This window comes from Euprymna scolopes, chromosome 29, assembly GCF_053919585.1.
Source record: "Euprymna scolopes isolate OS-2025 chromosome 29, ASM5391958v1, whole genome shotgun sequence".
NCBI classification, from domain to species: Eukaryota; Metazoa; Mollusca; class Cephalopoda; order Sepiida; family Sepiolidae; genus Euprymna; species Euprymna scolopes.
In genome coordinates, this window is record NC_136510.1 from 77,830,602 (window position 1) to 77,848,138 (window position 17,537).

General features: G+C 37.2%; 2 protein-coding genes across 3 annotated transcripts in view; one reads left to right on the forward strand and one right to left on the reverse strand.

Moving 5' to 3' along the window:
* LOC145252734 (uncharacterized) overlaps positions 1–17,537 on the forward strand; it is a 676,168-nt gene that overhangs the window by 344,189 nt on the left and 314,442 nt on the right. The gene's annotated exons all lie outside the window — the stretch shown is intronic.
* LOC145252354 (uncharacterized) overlaps positions 1–17,537 on the reverse strand; it is a 58,441-nt gene that overhangs the window by 17,866 nt on the left and 23,038 nt on the right. Inside the window, exons 3-6 of the mRNA XM_080111755.1 lie at positions 13,320–13,393; positions 10,066–10,182; positions 6,376–6,501; positions 1,470–1,500 (exon numbers count right to left, since the gene is read on the reverse strand). Of these exons, the coding sequence (XP_079967881.1) occupies positions 1,470–1,500; positions 6,376–6,501; positions 10,066–10,182; positions 13,320–13,371 (326 nt within the window). The 5' untranslated portion in view covers positions 13,372–13,393. The remainder of the gene's footprint in view (positions 1–1,469; positions 1,501–6,375; positions 6,502–10,065; positions 10,183–13,319; positions 13,394–17,537) is intronic.

The window sequence follows — 17,537 nt, forward strand, 5'->3', positions numbered from 1 at the left end:
TTCGGTCGATGTAACTCACAAACTTTTTCAGGTATATTATGTTTAACTCTGGGATCTTTCCGTCAAACTCGGGAATATACACAGAATTTTAAACAAAGCCCTTCATGGGGATAGCAAGCTCATCAGCTAGGTAGATGTCCTAAGTAATTCACAATTGTATTTTAAGTGTTGTTCACACCGAGGATTGAACCTTCAACCTCCTAAAGAGTGTAACTTTACAACTGAATTTTTAACAAATACCTTATCCAGTATGCCACAAATCCTTGCACATATACTGAATAACAATAACCTCCTTTTTTGGAACTGTGCACCAACTGTGTCTGATTGGAAAGAGTATTTATTGGCCCACTGATTAGTCAGATTTGGGCCTAAGAATTCACTCTCATCTGTTCGTCCATTCATTCCCAAAATTCTCAATAATTATTCATTACATTTTTCTGAAATTTTTGCATGAAATAACAACTACTCAAGGGAGGAAATGTAACATTCTCGGATTTTTTTTTTTTTAATTCTGGTTACGTCCCCAGGAGATCAAAAGAGGTTAAAATGGCCTTAAAGGATGGAATACTGTTGCCATATCTGGGCAGGAGCTGCTAAAAACAGCCTATCCTGCCTTGACAGAGTACAAAATAGACTTCGTGGCTTAGTGGGAGATGCCCTTTTCTCTACCCTGCAACCTCTCTCCCACAGAAGAGACGTTGCGAGCCTATCCTTGTTTTATTGTTATTTCCATGGCAGGTGCTCCTCTGAACTCCAATCTCTGGTCCCCCCCTCGCCAATCTTTCACGAAAAACACCCGTCTAGCTGAATCCACTGTGAAAAATTTCCCCCACTCTATATCTGTGCCTAAATCAAAACGCGGATTCCATGAACAAAGCTTCTTTCTTAGAACTGCACGCCTGTGGAACTCTGTTCCGTCTGCCTGCTTCCCACTGGACTACAACTTGGATGTCTTCAAGTCCAATGTTAACAAATTCCTAATGAACCGCCCCCTTAAGTAAACACTTCATCAAATCTCCACACTAACGTAATTTACTTGCAATAACCCTTATCCCTGAGTGGCTTCCGGGCCTTGATAAGTGGTGATCACTGTGTAAAAAAAAAAAAAAAAAATCGCACTTTTGGGGACATAGAATTTTTTCCGACCATTAGATTTTGCTGAAAATTATCCAAAAGCAAGATCACATGGATATACATCTAGAAATGTAACAGTTGACCTTGGGAAAATTTGGGGGCTTAAGTTCCAGGGTGTTTTAGGGACAAAAAAGCACCTTTTGGGGCTAATTTTTATTTTTCTCCTAAAATTCAAGGCATCAGTTTTTGACATTTTTTCTGTAAAATTTTTGATGATCCCTCAAAAGAATGATCCCCTCCCAAATGAGACATGGTTACAATTATAAGCTTGGATATTAATATTAATTTAAAAAAAAAAAAATGGGGGATTTAAAACGACAAAGTTGAATACTTACACTGCTATGAATTTATGCATTACCCATTCGCCTGTAAAAGAAAAAAAAAATTATTTTTTATTTTTTCAAATATTTATTGAAATCAAAAATAGAATAGTGTAAAATAAAATCCTACTTAAAAATCCACCAAAATGCATTTTAATTTATTTATAAACAAGTCAACCATTTTAATATTTTTTAATAATTGAAAAAATAAACAAAAACAAAAAAAAAACGGAATTACTTTTTAATTCTTAAAAATTTGAAAAAAATTTAGAACTACTGAATAGAAAAATTCTTCATAAAAATGAATTAAAAGAGTGAAAGTTTTGTAATCTATTATATCAAGGAAATTACTATATATGGCATAATCGCATTGACACACCGGTTCTTGTCAAATCACCAAAGTTAAGCAACATTGAGCCTGGCTAGTAACAGATGGGTGACCATTTGGGAATTCTAGGTGCTGTATGAGCTCTCTGCTTATCTCGGCATTGTTTCCAGTCGTCCTGTACATACACTTCACTTGCCACTGGTATTTAACAATGTCATTTGAGGAGAGGTGTGGTTGGAGATTGCGCACCTCCTGCCACAATAATTTCACATGCAGGCACCCCTTCGGGGGTATCCATAGTCTGTCAAAGACTGAAGGAGCCCCTATATCAAGGAAAGTTGTCTGTGTGTTTGCTTGTTTGCATGTCTCACAAAAACTTTCGACACACACAACACTGACAAAATTGGTATCATTAGAAAGATTGATCTCTCAGACAAGTATCAAAAAATTGGCTAAAAACATTAATTCTTTGACCATCAACTGGGCTGATTTTTGCAAGGAGGTGTTAGTTTTTGTGTCAGTATTTTTTTCAAAGTCATTTACGCCTCGCAATCTTGGCATACGTATAAAACACGTTATTTCGAAGGCCCGTGATGTCACAAGTCGCATGGACAAGACGGCTAACGCATTTGCTTTTTTTTTCACCTCCTTTCCTTCTTACAGGTTCGAGCCTGTCTACTGCAGCTAATATTTTTTTTTTGCACTCGCACGGGTACTCGCTGCTATTTTCATCTTTTTAGGGGGTTGGTTTTTCAATAGCCTTACTATACCGCCTCTCCACACCCGGGCAACGCCGGGTACCTATGCTGGTTATTTTATGAACAAAACATTAAAACATTACCTTAACGAAATTAATGATAGTTTTATAACAATTTGGTTCAATTGATAATTTCATGACCAAACGATACAATAATAATTACATTTAATTGTCAAAAAACTGAAATAAAAATTAAAATAAAAAAAGTCTCCCAACCAACGGCAGGTAGATACAACTCGTAATATTTAATTTTAGCAAATTTATGATCTCTCTAAAAAATATAAAGTGGTCGACCATAATCGAAGGCGACCCAAAAGCTCCCTTTTACTTAGCTACTACACCAAGATGGATGTGAGGGCGCCACTCCTTTACCAGGATTACTCCACTTATCCTTGATCCTCACTTTATAATGCTAAATGTTAAGCAGTGGGACATCAAGTATTATTTCTTAAGTCTTTGGTATGACTTGAGCGAGGATTGAACCTTGGTCTTTTAGTCCATTAGTGATCATTATGCTGGCTGGTTTGTTTTCTTGTCATTTTAATGTTGTTTATTGGTCCTGGATATGACCTTAAACTATATCTAGTGGTGAGGCCCCAGCTTGTGGGCTTTGGGGAGTGTGGAGCCACCCTTTAATTGCCATTGCTCCCAGGTCCACTCTGACCGGAGTGGTAGTACCTGTTAGGGTCCCAACTATGGGTTAAATAGAAACCGACTTGAAAACAACAAATATATTCTATTAAAAAAATTTTTCTTCAAAATCTTTGGATTCGCCATTAAATAACCCAAAAAGGGTTGATATGCTATAAAACAAAAACAACCAACCAATAATGTTGTTTATCACAGAAATGCATCAAAGACAAGCTGCCTGGCTCATATGACCGACACACTATAAACTTACCTCTGGAGCTTGTCAAAACATGGAGCTTTCCCAATTGAAATTGTAAAAGGTTAGACACAAGGTCAGGTGTAGTTTTGAAAAGCAAACACACTAGGATTTTCATGTTCTGGCCTACAAAAAATGCTTTAGCAACCCCATTAACAACTCAGATGATTAGCTAACTACCTTTCTCAAAGAGAAGATAAAGCCTGAGAGGATGAACCTCCTGAGACTGAAAAGAACCATGCCTCAACCTAACAGAGCAGGGCAAAAAGAAACCACAATGGCCCATCCTCTGTCACACTGATTGTCGAAGACGTATCCCAAACTAGATCAGCACAGTAGTACCTATGAATTTGAACAAATTGAAAAAAAAGTGATTTGCCACAATGTCAAAAATAGTGGAATTTTTTTTTATGGAAATCATTAGAGACAGGACAAAGCATGAAGCCACTTAATGTTTGCTAAAATCTTTGAGACACTAATCAATCAAGCACTAGTCCACTACCTTGCAAGAGCTAATCTTCTTTCTGACAAACAGTACGGATTTAGAAAATGTTCTATTGTAGATATTTTAACAGTCATCTCTGAACGCATTTATCATGCACTGGATAAGGTGGGTGTAGCCCTCGATATATCCAAGGCCTTTGAGAAAGTCTGGCATGAAGGGCTGTTAATAAAAATCAAATCATATGGTATAACTGGACGCATACTAAATATAATTAGATCCTTCTTAGGCAATAGGATCATCCAGGTTGTCATTGATGGACGTTCATCCAAGCAGCATAACATTAATGCGGGAGTGCCTTAGGGGTTAATCCTTGGACTATTATTCTTGATATTCATCAATGATCTCCCCGATAATATTGAGTCCAAGATGGGTATATTTACTGATGATACAATGCTCTATAACATGCATGAGGGAAGAACGGATGTACATAAATCCAAGACAATGGCTGAATCCTTAGAAAATGACCTCCAAACCGTAGTGGAATGGGGTCGTAAATGGACGGTGACATTTAATGCTAGTAAGACTAAGCTGCTCTCCTTTAACAATTACAAGAAGCCTTTCCAACCACCGATATCCATGACAAATAACTCCCTACCTGAGAATTCTTCCTTCAAACTCCTCGGCTCGACATTCACAAGAAATCTGAACTGGAACAAATACATTGAGGACATTGCAAAGGCTGCTGCAAGGAAGGTGAGCTTCCTCTATCGTGCTAGAAAAGTGCTCACACCTGAAAGTATCCTGTACCTCTTTAAGACCACCATTCGTCCATGTATGGAGTATTGTTACCACATCTGGGCTGGTGCATCTACCACTAGTCTCTCCCTCTTGAATAGGGTCTAAAAATGGGTCTCCAATTTAATATGTCCCACTCTGTCAACTAGGCTCCAACCCCTGTCCCATTGCTGCAATGTTGCATCTGTGTGCCTGTTTTACAAGTATTTTAATGGAATGTGCTCTGATGAACTCATCGCACTTGTGCCCCCTCGACATACATATCCCCGACAAACCCGCTTGGCAACAAAATCACACCCCTTCACTGTTGAGGTCCCTAGGCATGGCCCCAATTAGTAGCCCCTTACATCTAAGTGGCAATCTGCCTTGTTTGGGGGTGAAGATGAGTAAAAAAAAACAAAAAAAAAACACCCTCCATATATCAAATAACTTCCGAGTGATTTTAGGCAAGTCTGATCAGCAGAAAATAAGATACTTTTCCGATTCAATTTACTAGAGACGATTAATTAGAATCGGGAATAAAAAAAATACAGAATTTCTTGGACAATTGGAATCAGTATTGGAATCGGAACAGTTTGGGCCTAATTTCCAATTCTAAAAACGATTCTTTTCATTTGTTGTTTAAAACTTAATTTTATATCGTTAGTATTGATGGTAAAATGATGACTATTTGTTGTTTTTTAACTACCAGTAAAACCAAAGTTTATAGGTCATAACGAATTGAGGTAAAAATGGCATCAGAAAAAAAAAAAAAAAAAATGGCCCAACAAAAATAGCCAAGTAGAAATCTCAGAGTTTATCAAAATCTTTGATACAATACACAAAGAAAAAACATCAAGTTTGTAAAATTAAAAAAAAAATTTACATGTACACTTTAGCAACAAAATCACACCCCTTCACTGTTGAGGTCTCTAAAATGTCAAAAAGTTTTCTACTCTAATAGCTTCTTCCCTAGAATGGCTAGACCTTGGAATTCCCTTCCTGTTACCTGCTTCCCCAACTGTACTGATATGCAGAAGTTCAAATGTAACGTAAACCAACATCTTAATCTTTCCTGGGCATGGCCCCAATTAGTAGCCCCTTACGTCTAAGTGGCAATATGCCTTGTTTGGGGGTGAAGGTGAGTAAAAAAAAAAAAAAAAAAAATGTAAGGATAGTTCTTTGTTTCTTCACTTAAAAAGGTCAACAAGATGAAAGCTGATTATTGAAAAGACAGGAGATACCTATTGATCTTAGTCTTGAAAAGACCAAGACTGTAGGTAGAAGGAAAACAGTGAGCACTGTAATAGGAAGCTGTATTACAACGAGGTATTAAAATCACAAATTGATGGAGACCACTAGACCAACGAGTCAAACGAGCTGAAACAAAGGAAGCATGGAATAGATCAGACAATTCTGAAGAACACATACCATAATAGTATTTATAGAAAAGACTGAGACTAGCAACATCACGCGTGAGAGAAAGTTTGCAGTGAAGAAGAAAGTGTGAGTCCAATCAAATTAGATACATTAATGCAATTTATTAAGAACCTTCAAATGAGACACAGATTTACCAGTCCAAATATGACAAAAGTATTCCATACATGTTTTGATAGTAGATTTTACTAATTAGCAAAGCTTTTCATCAAAAGACAAATAATTTTGTTATGATTAAAAAAAATTTTTTAAATATGTATTTAAAAAAAAAAGAAATAATGAAGAATAATTTACATTTGTCTGCAATGAAACGATTGCACAAAACAGCTGTCACGAACTGTGTTCCTCCTGTATAGCAAGGTCTGGTCTGAGAATAACTTCCAGGTGTTGTGGTCCTTTCACTATCAAATCTGCTATCGTCTGCCAAAAAAAAAAATGTTAACAAAATGGACATTAACTATGAAAACAAATATTGGTAATCTACTGATATTACATTGATGGCAACCTTCTGTTTAAAACGACAATGACATTCTGCATCTAGTCTGGTGCACTGCAGCATCTGCTGTGGCTGTACATTTCAAAGCTGCAGTTGCTTCTCCAGATGCAGGCCTGGGTGGGTTATAAGGAGAGGTAGATTTTCACAGTTGCCAGTTTTCCCCTCTCAGTGTTGTAGACAAAGTCTGATGGAAAGGCAAGCCAATATGGTCAGAGTCAGCACAACTGCAGGAGTTGCCAGAAAAATGTTGCAGTGCTTCACCATCTGCCTATCAGGACTCCAAACCAGATTTTTATCCCTTAGGCATTACCTTTCACAAGGCATACATAAGGCAGTGGAGCTATTTGCCTATATTTTATATTATATAGCAGTCTTTATAACTGTGTATCTAAAAAGATGTACACACACACACACACACACACACACACACGGTATAATTGCGTTGACACACAAGTTCTCAACAGATCACTGAAGTTAAGCAATGTTGAGCCTGTTTAAATACCAGATGGGTGACCATTTGGAATTCTAGGCACTGTATGTGCTCTCCGCTTATCTCAGCATCTGTTTCTAGTCGTCCTGTACATACACTTCACTTTCCATTGGTATTTAATAATGTCGACTTAGGAGAGGTGTGGTTGGATATTGCAAACCTCCTGCCACAAAAATTTCATGCACAGACACCTCTTTGTGGATATCCATAGTCTGTCAAAGACTGACGGAGCCTGTTTTATATATATATATATATATATATATATATATATATATATATATACATATATATATATATATATATTACTGTTTTATAAGTAAAATAAAATAATAAATAAATAATACTTGTTTACGTCAAAACAATATGGGCGATTTTCTAAGGAAAAGATCGTCAGGGTTGAAGACGCTTATTAACCGTATTATCATTTAAAAATCTACAATATATATATATATATATATATATATATATATATATATATATATATATATAATCTTCTATGCGTGGCACAGACTAAAGGGAAATATACCTTCTTCCAATGTTTTTTTTCTAGGTTCTGTAAAATGCTGTGAATAAAGATACTTTCCTCCGAATGAAACACCAGACAGTAGTTATATTTTACATATAACTTTATTTTCATGCTTCTCTCAGAGTTTGCAAACAATTCTCTTTTGATTCCTACACCCTGCTATAAATGCTTCCCTTCATGTTTCCAGACTGCAAGAGACAAATTTCTTCCGAGCTAATATCTTCAGTCTTGAACAAAACTTCTGCTCGCTGACTAACTGACTCATCTGTTTATGTGAACATATCATAACATCGTTTCTTTGTTTCTTCACTTAAAAAGGTCAATCTTACTGTTTCTCCAAACTAAAATTCCAACTCTTGTATTATTACAAATATTTTAATTGGCTTAAAATATTTGACCTGGTAAATATCTGATTGCGACTCTAAAATCTGTTATTGTTTCAGGTTTTTATCTTCTAATATTCTTTCTACTATTTGTTGCAATATTTTTTACTATAATGGGGTAGTTATTTAAATTGCTGCCCACATCAGCAATATTTGACACAAGGCCGGGAAAGTGGGGAACTAAGCAGGCTCCCCTAAAGGAGGGGCACTCCTGCAAATGCAAAAGTTGCCTGAGTAACCCTGTCGGCATTCCCCGGTCAGGGCGCCTCAGGCAATAAGCGATGAACTTACTCCACCAGAAAGCCCAGTGGCAAGGCCTGGGAGGGGTGGACCTCCTAGGTATTACCCAGGCGGTGTACCTCAGTCCGACAGGTGCTGGGCTGGTTCCCGGCCCCCTCACCTGTCGGGCTGAGTGTCAAGTAACAAATCCTTGACGAGTACTACTACCCTGTCTCCCTGCAGCCGAAGCCGCTAGAAAACACATCCCATCATAGTTGGACTATAATGGGGTATGGTCTCGCACAGTCGGGAGATTCTATTTATAAACGATGCTGCTAAGGAACTGACGAATTAAATGAATTCACGTCCTGCTACCAACCAATCAGAAACCAGAATTGCTTCATAAATATTAAACCTTTCTGTAGCATTTTCGCATATGTTTTTTTTTTCGTGTCAATATGGGAAGAATCTTTTGCTCTGTGGATTCCAACTCGAGAACTGTCTACTGCAAACCAGTCAAGTCCCAGGACTTGTGTAGAACAACGAACCATCGGAAACTGTTCTGAAACTAAACATGGCTTACACTTCTAGAATATTTCATTTCAACAACATTGCAATATATTACAGTGTTGTCTTTTGTTATTCACTCACTCTTTCAGGTAGTCTGGCGTTGCCCAGGAATTTTTTTACTTAAATTCTCATTTTTGTTTGTTTCGCCATCATCAGCCATCCTTATTTAACGCTGAGAAATCACTTTTTTTAGCATCTTTTCATAACTAAAGTTAGACATTAAAGAAAAACATTTTAGTCGATTCAATTAAATTTGGGAAGTCAGAGAAGAAATTTTCGGAATTCTATGAATCATAGTCAGTCTGATCCCTGCAACCCTGAACATCAAGCAACATTTCCTGAATTTCAGTTTCTTCTTAAGACTCCTTAAGCTTAAGCACTAAATTTTGAAACATTTTCTAGAATCAAAATCACATAATGGATTTTGATCAAAATTGGAATGGGGATTCTAAGCAAAAGGTTTATTTTTTATTATATCTTGATTTTTTTTTTTATCAGATAAGTCAATTCAAAGAAGTAAGGAATATTTTAGCATGTAATTTGTGTCATTAAAATGCATAAGGAATGCTTAGGGAAAGAAAACGTTGATTAATTTAGTTTTAGTATAATAATATATTGTGAATTGATTTTTCCAGAAAAACATATTTCTTCTTCTTCTTCATCATCATCATCATCATCAGTAGTAGTAGTTTAGCATCCGTTTTACATGCTGGCATGTGTTGAATGGGACTTATGGGAAATAACTAGTTTAGTAACTAATTAAGTTTTTTTATTATTAGTTTTGATGAAACTTTTAAAACACCAAAACAGAAATGAGCCAACCTGTTAGTTTTAATTATCCTAGACGAAACTGGATCAGGACAGTAACTACTGTCCTGATCCAGTTTTGTCTAGGATAATTAAAACTAACATGGAACTTTTTTATTTTACTGAAGTGTAATAGTAATATATATTTTTCTGAGTGTGGACACTGTAGAAAAACCTGTGTAGTACAAGAGATTTCTTTGGTTTGGTCACATTGAAAAGATGGATGAGATTCTTTGGTTAGTTCATGCAGAACAGTTGAGGTAGCAGAGTCTGTTTAGCAGTGGAGGCTGAAGAAAAACATGAGTGAAAGTGATAAAAATGGATCTAAAGAAAAAAAAGATAACTAAAGACCTGGCCAGAGATAGGTTAGTTTGCAAGTCAATTTCTAAAAGTCGTCCAACATATCCCAGCATATAAAATGTACGTTAAAATGATGATGATGATGATGATGATGATGATGATGATGATGACGACGACTTTTTGGTCCATTTACCGTTTTGTGTTTTTTCATTGAGATAGTCCTCAATCAACAAGAATTGATTTGCAGTAGATGCCAGAAAGCGTGTCCTTGCAGTTTCACGGCTCTCCACGCGTCGATTTCTGACATTTTCTAAAAATATAAAAAAATAAAACATAAAACATTTTTTTTTTTTTTTGCAAAAGAGTCACCACTTATCAAGGCTCCGTAGGCTACTCGAGGATAAAGGTCAATGAGACAATATCGTAGTAATCGTTAGTGTTGGAAATTTGGTAAATTGTATTACTTAAGGGGACGGCTCATCAATAATTTGTTTACATTAAACTTGAAGACAACCATTTTGCAGTCAGCTGGAAAGCAGGGAAATAAAACAGAGTTCCACATGCAGTTCTTAGAAAGAAGTTTTGTTAATGGAATCTACGTTTAGGTTTAGACACAGATAAAGAGTGGGGGAAATTATTGGTAGTGGTTTCAGGTAGATGAGTATGTTTCGTGAAAGTTTGGCAAAAGATCCATAAATTAGCGCTCAGACGAGCACTTTCCATGAAAATAATGATAAGAGAGAGACAGGCTTGCAACGTTTCTTCTGTGGGAAAGAGGTTGCAGGGAAGAGAAAAAGGCATCCCTCACTAGGTTATAAAGTCTATTTTGAACTCTATCAAGGCAGGATAAATATTTTAGCAGATCCTGTCCAGATGTGACAACAGTACTCCATCCTTGGACGTACTTGGCTCTTAGGTAGAGAATTGCATCAACAGTGAGATATCTACTGGAGCAGTAGAATGATCCCATTTTTCCAGAGACCTTGAAAAATAGATTTGATGTATGTGATCCATTCCAGATCAGGCCCAGAAGCTTGTCAAAACATGGAGCCTCACCAAGATGAGAGCCATTCATTTCAATTGATGCCAGACGGGGATGAAAGCGTTGATGATGTAAAGATACAAGTTTGGTTTTAGATGCATTAAAATTAATCAGCCACCTCTTTTCCCATTGTACCGTGTGCTCAAGATCAGAGGAGAGAGAATCAGAGAAAACTTGGTCATTTACAGCCTTTGAAGTGTTACCATAGATGGAAGTGTCGTTAGCATAAATGTCTACAAATGATCTTAGGATGTGATTTGAGAGATCATTGATGTAGATCAGAAAAAGAGCTGGGTCTACGAGTATAACCCTTAAGGCATTCCATCATTAATACTGTGAGCTTCTGATTTCTGCTCATCAAACACTACTCTTATGAACCTATCAGAGAAAAATGATTTAATAATTGTAAAAACATTTCCAGCTCTACCGTAGCTGGAGATCTTGTGGAGATCTTTATGCCATACCCTATCAAAGGCCTTTGATATGTCAAGAACAATTGCCCTAGAATGGAAGCCTCCATTGAGAGATTCACTAATCCTATGAGATAACTGTTAGCACATCTCCTGTAGATCTAGCAGAACGGAAACTATATTGTGTGTCACTAAGGAAGTTATTTTTTGCAGAGGTGGTTGACTACTTCTCTATTTAATACAGATTCCAGCAACTTACTGATGACGCACAGGAGGCTTATTGGTCTATACTGAGAGGGAGATGAGCGATCACCTGAATTCTTAAATACAGGGCATACTGATGAGGTTTTCCAGGTTGTTGGGAAGCACTTCTCCTTAAGACAACGCTTAAACAGCTTTGTAAGTATGAGAGCTAGTTCTGGTTGAAGCTTTTTCATTTCAGTTGGAATGCCATCAGAGCCAGTTGCTTTACTAGAATTAAGATTTTTTATTAGCTTGGCAACATCACGCACTTATTTGTATGTCAAATAGCGTGTTTTCAGATACAGGAGGAAATAGGGGGTGGGGCTTAATCGCATAGGGTAGAATTAGCTGCAAAGTTTTTGGTAAAGAGTTTGGCTTTGTTATTTGTTAACTAACCGTAAATCAAAATAGATTGGAATGAAAGAAAAAAATAAAAGGAAAAAATTTTAAATCCCAAATTTAAAATGTAAGCTAAGCTTGAATTGAAAAAAGAGTAGCACAAACCCTCTTTTCCTTCTAGAATAAATTTAAATCACAACCGCTTTTTGAAATTACACAAATAAGTATGTCGATATAATTGAAAATCGCCAATATAAGCATTGGATACGAAACGAACACAGAATCCAAATAATACGGTAGGAACGTAGAATATCAGGTCCGGAACTGAGAGGAAAAAAGATTTAAATAAATAACTTAGAGAAAAATAATAATAATAATAATAATAATAATAACCTAAATTAAGTGAATACAGGCAATTGGTTGCAAGGATAAATGATTAATCGATTGAAACATTTAAAAATAGAGATATGAAAACAGGTAGATATAAAAAATATCCATAATAAACGGGAAACGGAAAAAAAAACTCTGAAGGAAGAAATGCATATTGTTCATTAAAAAGTGTTTTTTCTCAACGTCTGAGGAGAAGCCATTCTTGTGAATATTTATTTTCGACGATATAAGGTTTGAAATTGTCCAAATGGTCGCAAATTAATTGTAACGAACAATGAAAATACACTACATGCTGCTATCAATCCAACCTTTGTTGTCTTGATTTTGTTAAAACAATATATGAATGCTCGATTATAAAAACTGGTAATTTTGAAGCTTACAAATTAAGTCACCTTGTACCGACTTAAAATTTATTGGTATATGAACGATTACCGAATTCTCAATTATATAAACATAATAAAATTCGGAATATTATAAATAAGATTATATATATATATATATATATATATATATACACACACAAACAAACAGTTAATAAAACATGTTAAAAAACACTTTAAAATGAGTTAAAAACATATTTAATCTGAAAAGGAAACACTAGATAAGTGGATAGTCCTTAATCCGCGGAGTTTCGAAGAAATACTTTCCTTCTCATCAGAGGGTAGGAATTAGCAAAATGTGCAATCGGATTTTGCATGCAAAAGTATTTGATGAAACAACAAGTAAGTCAAAGCTCTTACTTGAAAACAAAAACAGTGAAGCAGAGGGAATATGGTGAAGAAAAAGGTGATTACACATGAAAATATATATATATATATATATATATATATATATATATATATATATATATATATATATATATATATATATAATGCGTAGACATACGTTTGTCTAGAATATGCATGAACTTGTATGTAAGCGAGTTCTGTAAGCAGTGTGTGTATGAATTGTCATTGTCAGTTTGAATATATGCATGACAGGGTGTAACTTCAGTAGGCATTGTAGACATTTGCAAAAATTTACCTGCTACATTGGTCCTTTTTTTTCGGGGTCGTAACATATAAGTATGCGGCATGTTTGGTTTGGGTATCTGTAAACTGAAAAATAGGTAGAAAACTGCATTAAATAATATATATCTCTATTTTTTTTTTTTTTTTTACAAGGGTGTCACCACTTATCAAGGCCCAGAGGCCACTCGAGGATAAGGGTTAATAGGTATACATTAGTCATTGTGATTTTAGCGTAGTAAACAGTGGGAATTTTGAAACTTGGATTACTTAGGGGGACGATTCAATTAGAACTTGTTCACATTGGACTTTTTCTTTTTTTTTTTTTCATAGGTATCAACTCATTATCAAGGCCACGAGGCCACTCAAGGATAAGGGTTAAAGAGTGTACAGTAGAAATTGGACAATATAGTAATCATTAGTAATGAAAATTTGTTAAATTTGATAACTTATATGGAACGGCTCATCAAGAACTTATTTACGTTAGACTTGAAGGCAACCATATTGTAGTCAGCCGGAAAGCAGGAAAACGGAAGACAATTCCACAGGCGTGCAGTTCTAATAAAAAAGCTTTGTTCATGGAATCTACATTTAGGTTTAGGCACAGATAAAGAGTGGGGGGATTTTTGATAGTGTTTACAGCTAGACGAGTGTTTCTTGTGAAAGTTTTGCGAGGGGGGACCATAGATTGAAGCTCAGTCGAACACTTTCCATGAAAATAACGATACATCAGAGACAAATTCGCAACATCTCTTCTGTGAGATATAGGTTGCAAGGAAGAGAAAAGGACATCTCCTACGAGGCTACGAAGTCTATTTTGAACTCTATCTAGGCTGGATAAGTCCTTTCTAGCAGCTCCTGCCCAGATGTGGCAACAGTATTCCATCCTTGGACGTACCTGGCTCTTATATAGATAGAGAATTGCATCAGCAGTGAGATATCTACTGGATCGATAGAAAGATCCCACCATTTTTCCAGCGGCCTTGGCAACAGATTTGATGTACGTGTTCCATTTAAGATCAGGAGTAATGGTCAAGCCCAGAAGCTTGTCAAAACTTGAGGCCTCCTGAAGACGAGAGCCATTCATTTCAATTGATGCCAGATGTGGATCAGAATGTTGATGATGTAAAGAGAGAAGCTTGATTTTAGATGCATTAAAAGTAACCAGCCACTCCTTTCCCCATTGTACTACATGCTCAAGATCAGAGGAGAGAGAATTGGAGAGAACTTGGTCGTTTACTGTCTTAGATGTGCTACCATAAATGGTAGTGTCGTCAGCATAAATGTCTACGAATGATGTAAGGATGTGATTTGGAAGATCATTAATGTAGATCAGGAAAAGAGTTGGGCCCAGGATGGACCCCTGAGGGACACCGGCATTAATACCGTGGGCTTCTGATTTTTGCCCCTTAACTACTACTCTTATGAACCTATCAGAAAGAAATGATTTAATAATTGAGAAGACATTTCCAGCTATACCATAGCTAGAGATCTTATGAAGTAAACCTTTATGCCATACCCTATCAAAGGCCTTAGATATGTCAAGAGCAATTGCCCTAGAAAGGTTGCCTCCGTCGAGAGATTTGCTAATCCTATGAGATATAACTGTAAGCACATCTGCTGTAGATCTAGCAGAACGGAAACCATATTGAGTGTCACTAAGAAGGTTATTTTTGTTGAGATGGTTGATTACTTCTGTATTTAACACAGATTCCAGCAACTTACTCATGACGCACAGGAGACTTATTGGCCTGTACTGAGAGGGGGATGAGCGATCACCTGAATTCTTAAATACAGGGCATACAGATGAAATTTTCCAGGGAGATGGGAAACTATTCTCCTTAAGACAACGTTTAAATGGTTTTGTAAGTATGGGCGCTAGTTCAGGTTGAAGTTTTTTGCGTACTATAATTGGAATACCGTCCGGGCCAGTTGCTTTACTGGAATCAAGGTTTTTGATTAGCTTGGCAACATCACGTACAGATATACGTATATCACATAGTGTGTTTTCAGATACAGGAGGAAATATTGGGGGTTGGCGGCCTTGATCGCAAAAGGTAGAATTAGCTGCAAAGTTCTTGACAAAGAGTTTGGCTTTGTCTGATGCTGACGAGATTACCTCAGGTCCATTGATGATAGTTGGAATGGAGCGCACACTTCTGTTCAGAATTCTGTTTGCTATTTGCCAAAACTGGTGGGAACCAAGCCGCTGCTCAGCTACTTTGGACTTAACAGATTGAGCATACAACCATCTTGCGCTCTTTATTACTTTCTTACAATGGTTGCTGGCAGTCCTGAAAGCGGCTTTAGTTTCCATACATCTATTACGTTGGAAACAGTGGAAAAAGTGATTTCTGTGCGCAATGGCAGCAGCACATTCTGGAGAGAACCACGGCTGGCTGTTAGGTTTTTGCTGAAACTTTTTCGAGGGTATGAAACGATCAATACCTACAATTAGCCATTCCGTCAGGTCTAATACTATAGAGGACACATCCTTTTTAAATATGGAATGCAGAGGTAGATCAGTTATAAATGTACGGAAGCTATCCCAGTCAGCCTTAGTGTATCGATATAATTGATACAACAGAGTGGTCGGAAGATCCAAGAGGCGACAGAACAGAAACTGAACATAGTTCAGGGCAAGTTGTGAGAAAAAGGTCTAGTATCTTCTCTCTCTCTCACCCTGTTTCTCTTCTCTCTATATTAGGACTTATCAAGGCCAATAGGCAACTCGAGGATCAACTCGACGATGAGAGTTCAAACGTGCACAGTAGTCAAATTTGGGAAAGAGGATGGAACAACTTTCTCTTCTGCCTCTCTCTCACACTCTTTATCTTCTCTCTCTCTCTCTCACCCTGTTTCTCTTCTCTCTATATTAGCACTTATCAAGGCCAATAGGCAACTCGAGGATCAACTCGACGATGAGAGTTCAAACGTGCACAGTATTCAAATTTGGGAAAGAGGATGGAACAACTTTCTCTTCTGCCTCTCTCTCACACTCTTTATCTTCTCTCTCTCTCACCCTGTTTCTCTTCTCTCTATATTAGCACTTATCAAGGCCAATAGGCAACTCGAGGATCAACTCGACGATGAGAGTTCAAACGTGCACAGTAGTCAAATTTGGGAAAGAGGATGGAACACTCTTTATCTTCTCTCTCTCTCTCACCCTTAAAGATTCCTCTCCCCTAAGAATAAAACATATGTTCAATATCTGCTTTTGTTTCTTCATTGTTTATACGGTCTAGTAGGCTCGCATACTGGCCGTCATTGTCGGGCACACGGGTGGGTTCCTGAACAATCTGAGTGAGGTCATAGGCAATGGAGAAATCATGACAGAACCTCCCCTCATCATCGGTCTTGTTTGAGTGGGTCAACCATTCGACGTTGTGAACATTGAAATCTCCACATACGTGAATGTTAGCTGAAGGATAAGCAGATAGGACTTGGTCAATTTTCTCAGATATGCTTTTAAATATAGTAACTCCGCTGTTGTGGGGGCGATAGAGAGTAAATAAAAATGCCGTAGTGTGAGCTAAAGCAACCCGGAAGCACATATAGGGTAAGTTAGGATCTTCCCTGGAGATGTCCCTACCACATGGAAAGCTATCTTTAATATAGGCACATATTCCATGCCCATGGCGATCTTGGGGGTCAGATTTAGAGGTTAAGTTAGAGTATCCTTTAATTGCGAACTCTTCTAGAGAAATAGCCTGTCCAATGCCAGTTTCACTTAAAAATAAAAGGTCTGGTTTAGTCTCCTGTAATTGGGTTTCAACCTCTGGAAGGTTAGAACGTAGACCCCTGATGTTGGAGGAGACATGGTAGTAGGGGTCTACGTTGGAAGTTGGAGAACCGGGTTTAATCGTGTATTTTTTCTTGAAACTTGTCATGATGAAATTTTGAAATTTGTGGACTAGGTCGTCAGATTTACTTAGTAGAGCAGGACAGAGAGGGGAAATTAAGAGAGAAAAAGAAACGAAGAATTTTTTTTTATTATTTGTAGCTAATGATAAGGTAAAGCCGGAACAATTACCCACTAGTATGGCATCGAGAGGCCCCACCAGAAGCTACTGCATGGTCCAGAATCCATTCACCAAATGGCAATACAGCAGCCCCAGTACTTTGCACCTGCTGATAGGACAGCCTCCTTAGTGGTTAATCCAAGGTTCGGGTCCCTGACTATCAGGCGGATAACGTCAGCCCAGACAAAACGTTTACCTCCAGCACCCTTACT